This window comes from Coenobita brevimanus, chromosome 90 (genome assembly GCF_032717465.1).
Source record: "Coenobita brevimanus isolate Jiangsu-jjx chromosome 90, ASM3271746v2, whole genome shotgun sequence".
Classification (NCBI taxonomy): Eukaryota; Metazoa; Arthropoda; class Malacostraca; order Decapoda; family Coenobitidae; genus Coenobita; species Coenobita brevimanus.
The window spans coordinates 25,385,080-25,398,259 of record NC_137043.1 but is presented as its reverse complement, the minus strand read 5'-3'; the positions used below and the strand labels follow the sequence as shown (position 1 = coordinate 25,398,259).

Here is a 13,180-nt window from a genome sequence, read left to right as displayed (position 1 = left end):
AACTCCAGGGAACCCATACATACCTGCCAGAAACGAAAAGAAAACCAAGTCTTAGAAAACGCTCTCATAATCGATGTCACCTACGGTTATGGTACTTCCCATGGGCGGCTACCACATCTCGCTGGATACGCGTCGGTTACACTACAGAGAAAGCAAACACTAAAGAAAACTCCCAGAAACAATAAAGAATACCCGACCTAGTAAACAGGGACCCCCCATATTCGATATCCTAGAACCTCCACCACCGTGAGGATTTCAGGCGTGAAGGCTAGTTTGGTAATTCAGGCTGATTTTCATGACTAAAGGGAGCTAGCGACTCAACCTTTTTGAGCCAGCTGGGAGGCCATATTGTTTTGATGGCGCGAATCAGGCTAAGGCTGGGATGAAGGGTTTTTGTTTCGACAGACACTAATCTTTGGTTCCAGGTTATTATCATCATTATTATTATTATTATTATTATTATTATTATTGGTCGTAGTAGTAATAGTAGTAGTAATAATAGTACCAGTAGTATTGTTGCTGCTGATGTCGATGTAGTAGTAAAAGCAATGCAGTTGGTTTATGATGAAGTACGAGCGATAAACAACATGCGTATTTACGTTCGTGTGTAGGCGGTATAAACACCTGTGTGGGGTGCGATGGAAGAGAGACCAGGGGAAAGGAAGAATGGGGTGAGAAAGATGAAAGCAACAAAAGAAAGAACGGCAGAGGTGTGATGGAAAAGGAATGATAGAGTGAGGAGTAAACGGAAAGGGAATGGGAAAGGTGTGGTGGAATGACAGAGAGGAGTAAAAAGAAAGAAAATGGAGACAAGTGACGAGAGGGAGAGAGAAGAAACACAGGAGGTGGGAGGAGGACGGGTGGGAGAGAAGGAAAACTGTGAGTGAGGGGATGAAGAAGACTCCGAGCGCGAAGAATTCCGAGAAGCAGAGATGAAGCAAAACTCTTGTTTCGTAGAGATACAAATAAATAAGGAGTAAAGGCGTTAAGAACATGGAGGAGCAAAGATAATGACAGAAGGGTGAAAGAAAATATAAAAACATATTACTGAACAAAGGAAGTGACGAAAGGAAGCTAAATGAGTGGGAACATGAAATAAATGAAACAAGAAGCGTATACAGACTGGAGAAAGAGAAACGTAGAATAAAAGCAGATGAGCAGGCAGGCAAGGAGCAAGAGAGGAAGTGAAGGAAATGCCAGTGATTCGAGAAAAATGGTAAGGAAAGTGTCTATGAGGAGGTTCTGAGAGAGAGAGAGAGAGAGAGAGAGAGAGAGAGAGAGAGAGAGAGAGAGAGCAAACGAAATGGAGGAAAAAATAAGTGATGTTCATGATGGAAAGGTGTGGTGATTAAGGACAGGGAGGGAGGAATGAGGTGTGAAAGGTGTGAGAAAAAAGTGAAAGGGAGAGAATCATAAGTGGGTGTGGGAGTGTGGAAAGGCGGGTATTCGAAAGAAAGATAATGTGCAGGGGAAAAAAAAAAGGCTATAAGAGAAAAAGAGGGAGAGTTGGAATTAAGTGAGTGTGTGTGTGAGAGAGCAAGTGTGTGTTACGGTGATAAATAAATGAGGTGGGGTGGGGGAAAGTGTGAAAGTAAGGGGGACAGGCAGTCTGAGTACCAGATAGGGAGAGTTGACTAGTGGAAGAAATATGAAAGACCAAAGGATACATGAGGAAAACAGACTGACCAGGAAAACGGGGGAAATTTAATGATTACACAGAAACTGCAATCGAGGAAGGCTGAAGGTAAAACAATAAATAAACAATTAACGGGAAAGAACCATAAGACTCTGGAACAAATGGCAAATCATTAAACAAACAAAGCATGAAAGATCGTAACAGAAAGGGGGATGAGATACGGGGTATCTAAATGTGCAGGAATAAAGATGATAAAGCACTGAGTAAAACAGGCAAAAACAGTAAACAGGACAGAACAAAGGAAAAATGCAAGTTTGTGATACCAAATGTACCGTATAAGTGGGAGACAGACAGGTAAATGTAGAAATGAAGAAAGTTAACAGACACGCATAACAGAGTGCTGCAAAAAAGATGCAGCTGTGAGGATGAGTAGAGGTGATGTTGGGAGAGGCTGCGGAAATAGTGAGGGCAGGATGTCGGTCATTTACCCCGAGTTTAACCGACTTCAATAACCCTCACTTGAAATGAGTACAGTGTAAAACTCGTCATACCCTACTTTCACTGCTCTCTGGCCTCATTAGCAAATTAGTGCAATACTCTCCGCAAATTCGTGTTCAGCCACCTTGTGCCTTAAACTAGATAGTATTATAAGGTAACTGACGTATCTGTGATGAATGTTAAATGGGGGAACCTTAAAACCTCAGCAACACAGGTTTTTAATTACTGTACCTCTCCAAATTCTAGGGCAGGATGTCGTAACCGCCGTTTGCATTTCTTATCACGACAGGATAAAAGGCCGGATACTGATCTGCTTTACAGGAAAACCCCGTCAGTGTTCTGGTTCTAGGGAAATTAGTCCTTGTGTCAGGCGCTCCACACATGATTCACCGAAGCTCCGCCCACCGCCTGACGTCACACAAGTCTTGCCAACTCCCAAGGTTTTCTCATATTAATACCACTTTTTTGGCCCCTCCCTCGATTTTTCCCGGTGTTTCGGAAGACTGGGTTGCATTATACACTTTGACATTTGTTACCACGGGTTCAATAATAGATATGGGTGGTTGGTTTGGGAAGTGTATATAATTTTGTAGGTGTGAAGGGTTGTGACGTCATGGTTTCTGTTGGTCGCCCTGCCTAGTCAATGGCAGCGGGTCGGCTGGAGTTGGGGGAGGTTGGCAAGACGGATGGACAGCAAGGGACTCTTATAATACCCGTGTGCGGGGCAGGATGGCTCACAAAATAGGTGAGAACGACACAGTGTACGAGCCTGACATCGGTGGTGCAGTGGACTTTAGTTTTTTCAGAGACGATAGTGTTGTTGACCGGACTAAAGGTTGTGGTACAGGAATGGTTAGCGGACCCACAGTGAGTTGTGTGGTGGGTTCCTCGTCCTCCCAAGCTCCCAGTTGTTTAGAGGACTCCCGGTACCGTTGTGTGGAGGTCACTTCTTCTAGCAGTGAGGCCCGGGCCAGTAGGAGGCGCCAGGGAGAAGGTCATAAGGGAGGAGAAGAGGTGTGGAGGAGGGACAGTGGTAGTGAAGGAATCAGTCTGAGTCCTAACACGGCAGGGATGGTCGGTGGTAGTGCGAGTTCCTTTGAGGCGCAGCAGCTTGAGCAGCAGCCGGGCCAAGCCTGTGCAGTCATGGAACACGTAGACCACCATAACCCTTACAGCTCTGATGATTGGGAGGAGAGCGACCTAAGTGATACCGACGGCGATCACAGTGACAGCAGTGACGATGACGACCCCAAGTCACAAGTCGACAGGCTGATTGACCAGGTAACACTTACAGTGTATCTCGACGGCGAGAACTCCAACCTCTCTTCGGAGTCAGAAAGCAGTGATGAGAGTGAGTACGATGACAGCGATTCAGAAAGTGACATCACAGATGTCTCTCCACTGATCTCAGCTACTGCCAGTCCTCTGGGTCTGTCCCCGGTGCTGCCCCGTCGCACCCTGGGCACGTCCCCCTTGGCCCTTCATGACAACCGAGACCTGGGCCTTGACTACCAGAGTGAGGAGGACCATGGATATCCCTCAGCCCTGCCTGGCCCATCCCCACCTCACTACAATGGCATGGGCCACAGTGACGACTCAACTGACATGTCCAAGTTGCTGAAGGCTGTGGTGGAGCTGGAAAAGAAGAAGCGGAGGAAGCAGGCTGGCCACAGGAGCCGCAGCGACACTCCCCACCACCATAGTCATCAGAATGGCCATGACAATCACTACAATCATCATCATCACAATGGTCACATCACCCATACCACACCATCATCCACTGACAACCACCTCAATGATGACAGTGGGCAGGAGCATCAATCCAACCCCATGACCATACATCCCATCGATGCCAGCCCACACCACCGCCACCTGCGCCGCCATACCTCGCATCACCAACAGCACCGCAGGAAAAACATGTCCTTTACCAATGAGGAGGTTCGGAGGATAGACCGGGAGAATCATCTGCTCCTTCAAAAGATCGTCAGTGCACATAATCGATCAAACAACAGACAGCAGGGTTCCTCCAACAGATCTGTCCACCGACCAGCCAATGCCACAGTCAGCCGAAGGAGGGAGGAAGAAAGAATTCGTAGGGAAAATATGGTAAGTTTCTTTGTTGCTCTTCCTACTCTTGCTGAAGTTAAGAGTGCAGTATGTCTGTGTTATAAGTCACTCGGTTTGATACTCCTTTTTTTATATTAAATTCAGAGGAAGTTAGTTAATTACCTATCGTAGTTCCATTGTCCCCACATTGTTGATTTGTAAGTACTTTTTTCATTCATGTCAAGAGGAAATTATAGAAAATTGTGTACAAAATTTCTGGTCCTACATAGAAAACTGATATGCCAGTTTTGTAGTGTAGTGCCAGTTAATGAAGAAATTGTGATATTTGAGAACTCCTTCTTGACAGAGCCTAATTAGGACCTAGCTGTAGAGTTTGTGAGGAACACCTTTTTCTTTGTAAATGCCTGATGTTAGCCAATTAGCTACTAAAGTACCTTAGTAAAAGCTAGCATATTTTGGTTACAGTAAATTATTATTATTATTTTATTAAGTACTGTTTTTCTAATCACTTATCTATAGTTTGTCAGTCTTGTGGGTTAACTCCTACTGCTGCTTTTTTCTTTTTAACACTGTCAGGCCACCACCAGATATTTTGGTTCAACTTAAGGGAGATATCTTGTAGTGAAGGGGTAAGTGAAGGCTATATCCAATCTCCCCCCAGCATGAAAAGTCTCTCCTAAGCTGAATACAAATGTCTGAGGCAGCATGACTAGAGTAGGAGGTGGTTATAAAATTAAAGATGGTTCCATAGTGAGTTTTAAAGTAGAAGGAATATAAGTAAGAAATACAGTATTAAAGATAGCAACATAGTGAAGGGGTTAAAATAGGTTAGGGAGGAAAAATGATGATAGTACCATAGTGAAGGGGTTGAAGTAGGGGGAGGTTAGGTAAGTGGTGTGAGGTAGTTCAAGGAAGTAGCACAGATACAGCCTTGGCCAGGTCATTTCCATTGTATTGTTGGCAGATTTCCCCTCTAGTTGATCTTAGTACACATGCAGTTTGTATAATAAGCAAAGAGCATGTTTCAGAATATCACAACTTATCCCCCCATACTATTGATAGCTACAGTAAAGTTGGGAGAACTGGGAAATCAGCTCAACCATATGTAGCAGTGGGATGTTATTTGGCAGTTTTGCAATGATACTGTGCACCTAATTAAAAAAACAACCATCAGTGAGGGGACTTTTAACATGGACTTACTGTATGCTGCTTTTTTTTCTGTGGTAATATTCTCATGTCAGTCCATACTTGATATGGTTATTTTAAGAGTGTTCTGTAGCCATATCTCAATGTGTAAACACATTTTCTTCTGTCTTCCATCAAAAATCAATAATAACAGAGACATAACATTTTTTCATCTAGCCAGTTGGCAGCCAGGATGAGAGTCATGTGATTTACTGTAGCCAATCACCGGCTGAGTTCCTGCCTGGCAACTCAGTTTCGCCATGGCATCCCTGAGCAGCCATCGCTCTCCTGATCCTGCTCTTTTTTTCAGGAATGTTAGGCCAGTGGCTAAGGTAAGGTTGGAAATTGTTTTGGTTAGGGCTGAATTACTTTTAGTTAATACCTGTTAAATTTGATGGAAGTCATATCATATTGAACAGAAAAATCAAGCAAATCATATAAAAACAACGGAAAAACATAAATTTATTGCCAAGTTGAGTATGGGCTGAAGTGAGAATAGTACTGTACCTTTTCTATTGATCACAACACAGTAGATTCTGGAAATATTCTCTCTCAAAGCTTCCTTGCTAGTTATAAACCTTATCTACCTGTTCCCCCAGTTTACAGCACCAATTGTGTATAAAAAGTTGTAGCATTATGAAACACATTTTACATATGGTAAGGACTAGCTATATGCATATCCATAGTTGCAGGCAGTGTGTTGGAGTGTGGGGAAGGAGTATTTTGCAAACTGTAGGATTTGTTCTTTGTTGATGAAGTGTAATACCAGTATTTGTTTCATCATTCATCATCAGTAAAAAAAAAAAAAAGTAAATTGACATGTAAAGAAATTAGAAAGTGCATTGCAGGAAAAGGAAAATCAGTCTTGGCTTATTCTCTCTTCCTCTTTCTCCCTTTTGTTTTTTTTTAGTATGCCTGTCTCAAGTCTCCATTGTTCCCTTTCACCCATTTCATTGTATTCTTTACTCCTTAGATTTTGTTATTCTGCATTACCAGCAGTTATTATTTACTGTAGCTGTCATTTTTGTTTCTGTTATTTTTGTATGTTATAGGGTGTGATTAGTTGCTCTTAATTTTCACCCATTCCCCTAAGGTACTGTAGCTTTAGATTCTACCTGGATTTGTTTTTGCCATAGCCTACCATACTCATCATATGCAGCAGTGGTCATATTACTCCTAGCCATTCATTTGTTTCTAAGTTTTGATACATTTATTTGTGTGTGTGTATATATATATATATAGCCTATATAATATATATAGGCTATTAGCTTTTGTGTAAGTGTTGATATTGGTACTTTCCTTTCATTTGTCTCCTACTTTTTGGCCTTTCATTTATGGCCTAGTTTTTGCCTTTTCTGTTGTTTTGCCCTTTGCTTTGGTGTGTTTCCATGTAGCTACTGAACATTCTTTATACATGCATATTTACTATCATCATTGATTCTTTTTTAGTCCTACAGTGCTCTTAACCTCTCACTCAAGTATCATACTGTAACATGTTAGTTTATTCTTGCTGTCTCCGACAGTTTTTTCAGTCTAGGAATAACAAAGGAAAGCCAGCAATACCCAACTCATCCAGTTAAGTAAATTTGTTGAACTGGATGAAATAGTCTAAAGATAGCAAGGGTAAAACATACCGGTACTTTAAAATATGTTTTCATGCTTAATGGGCTAAATCTGATGTCTTTTCTTTGTCTACCTTTCCACATTATAATTGCAGCAGTTACTTTTTCTGCAGGTTTTCCTTATGTAATTCTTTGTAATTTACATGTTTTCTCTCTTAATCTGCCTTTACTTCCTGATGGGTTTCATCATTGTTTTTCATTGTGTAGCCTACCTAGTTTCAAGTTTCACAGTATTTCATTGTAACAATGTGTTAAACTTTCCTTTTTTTTCTGCATTTGTTGAGTGAAATCATTGCCTGGAGCAGTTTGATGCTTTTTGTCATTCTGTGCCCTCTTTGTATACTTTGCTTATTCTCTGTATCTCGGCTGCTTTTCGGTACTGGGTACAGTACAATACCGTACTTTTATCGTACCATTATCTCATGTATTTAGTTTGCCTTGTGCAGTACCTTTACTCATGTTTGGCATTTAATACTTTGGTACTGGTACTCTAGTGGTAATCTGTGCTGTGGACTATAAGTTTCATGCTAGCTATTACTTCCTTGTATTTTCCATCTCCACTATTCAGCAGTTACTGTCTCCAGAGCCTTCACATCATGCTGTCCCAGTGGCCTCCCTTGCTTCTTTTCACATTCATCTTTTTCTTTGGTTGTCAGTGGGGTCGCACATAGTTCAAGGAAGACTTGTATCTTGCTGGTCACCTCCCCACCCACACAGACCATGCCTAGTGATGACACACCTGACATATGTGGGAAGTAAATGTAAAACTTAAGTAAAAGAAGTCACCTTAAGCAGTTACCCTATGTCATTTAGCTCAGTAAGTTTATTAGACAGTAATGACTGTACCAAGGTTATTATTTCTTTTTAGGTACTTGTACTGAGATACAGTGCCAGAGCACTTTTTCCATAATTGGTCATTCATGTATATCATAGTACTGTACAGTAAAACTTATGATTATAAACTGAGTAACCTACATGCTTGACTGGTGTCCAAGGATAGTGAGTGCCTGGTCTTTGTTTGCTGTGCACAGCATTAGGTCAGTCAGTGTTCAGAGTGTGAAGTAAAAGTTACACCAGTCCTATAAATTCCCCAGTGACGAAGAGTACGGTATTGGAATGGGATGTTATGTGATAGTGGTGATCATTCCACGGCTGTTTGTATCCCTTGCTGTGTTGGTAAATTAAGTAGTTGTCATTGGCTTTATAATTTTTGCTGTGGGGACATAAATTAACAACTGGTGGTGCCATCATGGAGTCACCTTGGCATGGTTTATTTTAGATTATGGCCAGCTATTAGCCAGATGCAAGGTTCCCACACTCCCACACTTGCCTACTTTTTTTTTTTTTTTTTTTTTTTAAATACTGTACTGGTATTAATAAGCGTGTAGTTTATGTGGTGATGTATTTTTTCAGTTTTTGTTAATAGTTAGTTACTGCACTGCATATGGTACTGCTATCCTTTTGCCATAACTTTTGGTGTAGGCTTCATGTATGGTACCAAGTCAATGGATCATTTATTTTGAGATTACAGTTACACTCAAAACTGTCTACTTATATTTGAACTTGCTTGCAAAGTACCAGTACTGTACAGTATTAGACTTTGGAATACATACTGGTAACTTCATTGTAATGAAAATCCTTTTATATGATTACAGTACTTACATTTTAGCTACCCAGTAGTCACTTAGCTAATCAAACTTATTTCCGGTACTGTATTTTATAATTTATTGGGTACTCAGCTGATGATAAGGTAACCTACCGTATGCAATGCTTTGTCAGATGAAGGTCAAAAGGTGAATGTAGTGTAGCTCAAGGTCAGGGATACATTATACAGTATAGGAATCAGTTGAAAGCACAAGGTTGACAATGTAGAAATTAAAATATTAATAGTTGACCTTCTTGTAGGTTAGTTTTGCAATGTATATGCCATCATATATGATTTCTTTATATTCTAGTCCTTGTCAAGTTGGTGCTGTCTGCCTAGCAACAAATTTCACATGGTACAGATGTTAGATTTTCTTATCAGCAGGTAGTGAAGGGAAAAGCCTGCTGCTTAGTATGATGTACAGTATGGTAGCTAGGCGAAAAAAAAAAAAAAAATTGCATACTAGTACTGGGCATTATTAAATATACCATAGTACAACTAGTGCAGTACAGTATGGTTCAACATAGTACACTGATGCACTTTCATCAGTATTCTTACAGTCACAATAATGAATATACTGTTTGTTTGCAGATTCTGCTGCGAAAGATTCAGGAAGCAAAGCCATCCCGTGAAGTTGCATCCTTCCGCTCCCCCCGGCACCGTGCATCCCCTGGCCTCCGTCCACCTTCCAGCCTTCCACCACCCACTCCAGGGTCATGTGGGGCTACAGCTCGGTCTGGCCACGCTGCCACACCAACACCCCGCAAGGAGACTGCGCTGTGAGAGTGCCCCTAAGGGTCTGGGGCAGTGAAGATGCCCCAGACTTACTGTGAGATTCCAGGGTGCGACCTGCCATTCGCTCGCAACGAGATACTCCCGAGCTCCTGAAGCTGGAGAGTCGGGGATTTGTCTTGCCAATGCCCCAGTGCCGTGAGGTCCCCCCTGACCCCCTTTCCAACACTCATGAAGAGGTTTTGGGTGATCTGAGGTGAGGTTTGGGCTGAATGTTGCCACTATGCACTTGGCAGTCCACCCTATCAGTAGCCCCCATGCTTCATTGAGTTTGCCAGCCATACTCAGTTTATAGCTCAGTCAGTCAACCAGTTTAGTCAACCCCCTGCTACACCCCAGCTGTGCTCAGGTGTGAAGATTCGGTTGTCCCATTTTAGTCGCAGTGTGTTCGTCTAATTCTTGTTTTCAACTGTGACATTGATCCAAGAGCCGGGATTTTGGTTCAGTTGCTCCAAGGTTGTCATAACTAGTTTTAATGTCTTGAGGGATTATAAGAAAGTGTACCCTTCAGTGTGCTGCTGATCTATTCCATTTTCACATCTCCATTTTTAAATGCCAGACTACATATTCAGGATGTCTGTAAAAGTTATCCAAAATTTTGTCTGCATTAAGCTTCCAGTTCATAGCATGTGTTGTGAGACAAATCCAAGCGCATTTAGAGCAGATCTGTATTAATGTCTTATACTAGACGATATCCAAGTTACTATGAAGATACACAGCAATAGGTAACACACTTAGATAATCTTTAAAATACTACAGTACTTCCCATTTATACAGAGGTTGTCGATGTTTACCCAGATATATAACTTTATGTCAACAGGATGCAACAGTATTAGTATGCAAAAATGTGATGCTAATATCTGTGCAGTTTTGATATGCAAAGTTAATTTCAGAGTATGCAATGTTAACAGTCCTGGAAAGGGAAATATTTTTTAGTAGAGGCAGCTTTTTTATGTAAGTTTTCTTTAATGGCCAGATGCTTGTACATGGCAGTTTTATGTCATAACTTTTTTAAAAGTTGAGCTACTGTTCAATTTACAACCGATATGCTCGCAGTCATTTGTCAGGTTCTTGTGTATTCATAACTCATATTGAATATCACCAACCTTCTCTCACCTAAACCTCAGTTAGCCCTTGTGTTTGTTGGTGTAATGCAGCTGACAAGAACATTCCACAGGCCAAGCAATCACACCCACCCTTGCCAACAACACCAGTACACAGTTGACTGAAATAAGCAGGTTGGTGTCAGTGTGCAAGAGAAGCACAACCATACTTGGACAAAGGGAGAAAGTTCAAACATGTATAAATTATCTTTGTTTCATGTAGGGTGATGTAGGGGACTCATGAGACATCAGCAAGTCTAAATCAGGGTTGGGCAACAAGCAAATCTCCACTAATGATTGCAGGACCTAAATTAATTATTAAGTATTTATGATGATACCATACATATTTGTATTGCATAGCATAGGTTTCCAAAACATTTTATTTATAATAAACTTGCAGTACCATTGGGATTAACAAAATTTTCATTGGCTGAAAGTTGGTTGTGCTCAGGGTAGATTTGCTTAAGCTATTTCAACACATTGCAACACTTTCAGAATGCTTGTCTTTGTTCAAACACAACACTGCTCCTTTCAGGCTAGTCATACCTGACTAGTGTATTCCATCAACTCTTATTTTTATCGAGTTATATTTCAAAGAGCTGTTTTCATACCTGTGATTTTTTTATTATTATTATACAAGATATACATTTTGTATTTTTTGTTAGCCATTCTTCCCTCATCATGGTTAAATTTTTGTACAAACTGTCATTATAAATTCAGTATGGTAGGATTTATCAGTCATTTAAATTTCAGTCAGTCACATCATTCATAGATCAGATTGCAATGAATGCATTTATCAGCACAATTGTTGACATGATAAGTGAAGCACAAAGTGACTAAGTTTATCATAGCACACAGTGGTTCCTGTGAACACAGTTCTTATCATTTAGATCCACCAAGCAGTATGAACTAGTGACGGGTATTGAAATCTTGAAGTGTACATATTTCACATGTTCCATTCAAGAGGAATGGCAACCATACTTGTTCACTAAAGAGTGTCATTATGTAAAGAATTACATCGGCTCGAATTACTATTTACAGTACAGTAATGCCTTTTATGCTTGACTGAGAGGTTTGGAACAACTGATATGGGAATGTTGCTTTGTGAAAGAGACAGATACCTCACGTAATTAGATTCCAGTTAGTCCATCATTGGTCCACTGCTCTCCATGTCAAGCAGATAATGTCCTACTGCAATTTTATTTTCAATAATCTAGTCAGACGATCTATATCTGTCAGTTGGGCACGTTCAATCTCTTGTCTATTCTAACAGGCATAGGAGAGATGCTTCCCTGTTAAATGTATCTTTGGTCAGGAAAGCATTACCTCACTGGATTTGTAAGAGTAAACTTGGATTGCTCTTGCCATAATGCTTCCACAAACGTGTCAATAAGGTTATTTCCTAATCTCATTATTTTACAAGCTGCAGCTCATAATAATGGTAATACTGTAATAATAGTGATTGTGATCATGTACAGGTATAATCAAAGCATAGTCAGATCCTGTTGTCTGCTTCATCCAAGTATCATAATCTTGCATTGGATTCACTCCATAACATTGTGACAACAAGGTGTCAAAGTTACTGCCACTGATCTAATAGAAAGAGGGACCATTGCTGTACATCATTATTTTTGGTTGTAATATGTCAGTTTTTATACATTTATCATAAATTTGCTTATGAAATATTAAAGGGTTGGTAAATACAGTAAATGGCATTTGTATCATAAATTAAAGAATATATTTTTATCCATTTTTGAAGTTATGTAATTATCTAAAGGTAATTTGTCTCCAAAATTAGTTCATTTGCATCAGGAAGTGACACAGGAGCTGCATCATTCTTGAGGTCATGACAGACAACAAGGAAAAGTAATAATATCCATTTTAACTGGAGACAATGTTAATACCCTGCTTATAATACTATGTAAATATTTTTTTATACTCGTCTTTCATTGTCTGTGAACATTTTTTGAACAATAAAAATGTATTGTTGAAAGGAGGTGTTTGTTTCCCCTGTTAATATAATGTATTAGTGTATATGATGGCACTTGAAGTGTATACTGTATTGATAATCAGCAGTAATGAGAAATGATTTAGTGTACAGTACTGAATGAACATTCCAGGCTACAGTAACTGAACATGGTTTCAGTTCTTGTGCTGAATTAGAAATATGTCTTCACACATTTTTGAATATGTAAACTTCCACTGTGATTCCAACTGGCATATAGACACTTTAAGCTTGGCATACTAGAATAGCAGAGCTCATTACAAAGTGACAGCAACCATAAGCAGCCAGATTTTAAATCCTGTATCTTAAATTTAGGTAAAAAGTACTTAAATGCTGTTTCCAGTTGCATGCAGTTTAATATGCATGAAGCCATATCATATGCCATTACAGGAATATTGAATGGTAGGAAAGGAACACCTTGTTAATTCTTATCCATTACCCAACCCATCACAGATTGGTTATCTACTCACTAAAAATCTGAACTGTTACATCTCTAAAAGATTAATTGAAGTTAAAGAAGTACCTGTGTACAGTAATAGAAGACGTAAGTGGGTGAAGGAGCACAGGAAAGGATGGAGGCTAGTGCCGTGACAGCCTTGACACTTAAGAGATGTGTATGGGCTGTAA

At 40.3% G+C, this 13,180-nt stretch overlaps 1 protein-coding gene across 2 annotated transcripts; it reads left to right on the top strand.

Annotated features, from left to right (window-relative positions):
- The first annotated feature begins 2,796 nt into the window (after positions 1–2,796).
- LOC145411705 (uncharacterized) lies at positions 2,797–12,535 on the top strand. Of its 2 annotated transcripts, XR_013899445.1 has the most exons (3): positions 2,797–4,240; positions 5,564–5,718; positions 9,245–9,353. XR_013899445.1 is itself a non-coding variant. In XM_080281724.1 (2 exons), exons 1-2 carry the CDS (start codon positions 2,864–2,866, stop codon positions 9,434–9,436), a joined length of 1,569 nt encoding a protein of 522 aa, XP_080137850.1. In that variant the 5' UTR covers positions 2,797–2,863; the 3' UTR covers positions 9,437–12,535. The 2 variants fall into 2 exon arrangements, 1 of the variants encoding a protein (XP_080137850.1); XM_080281724.1 differs by lacking the exon at positions 5,564–5,718 and having other exon boundaries at positions 9,245–12,535.
- The last annotated feature ends 645 nt before the right edge of the window (positions 12,536–13,180 follow it).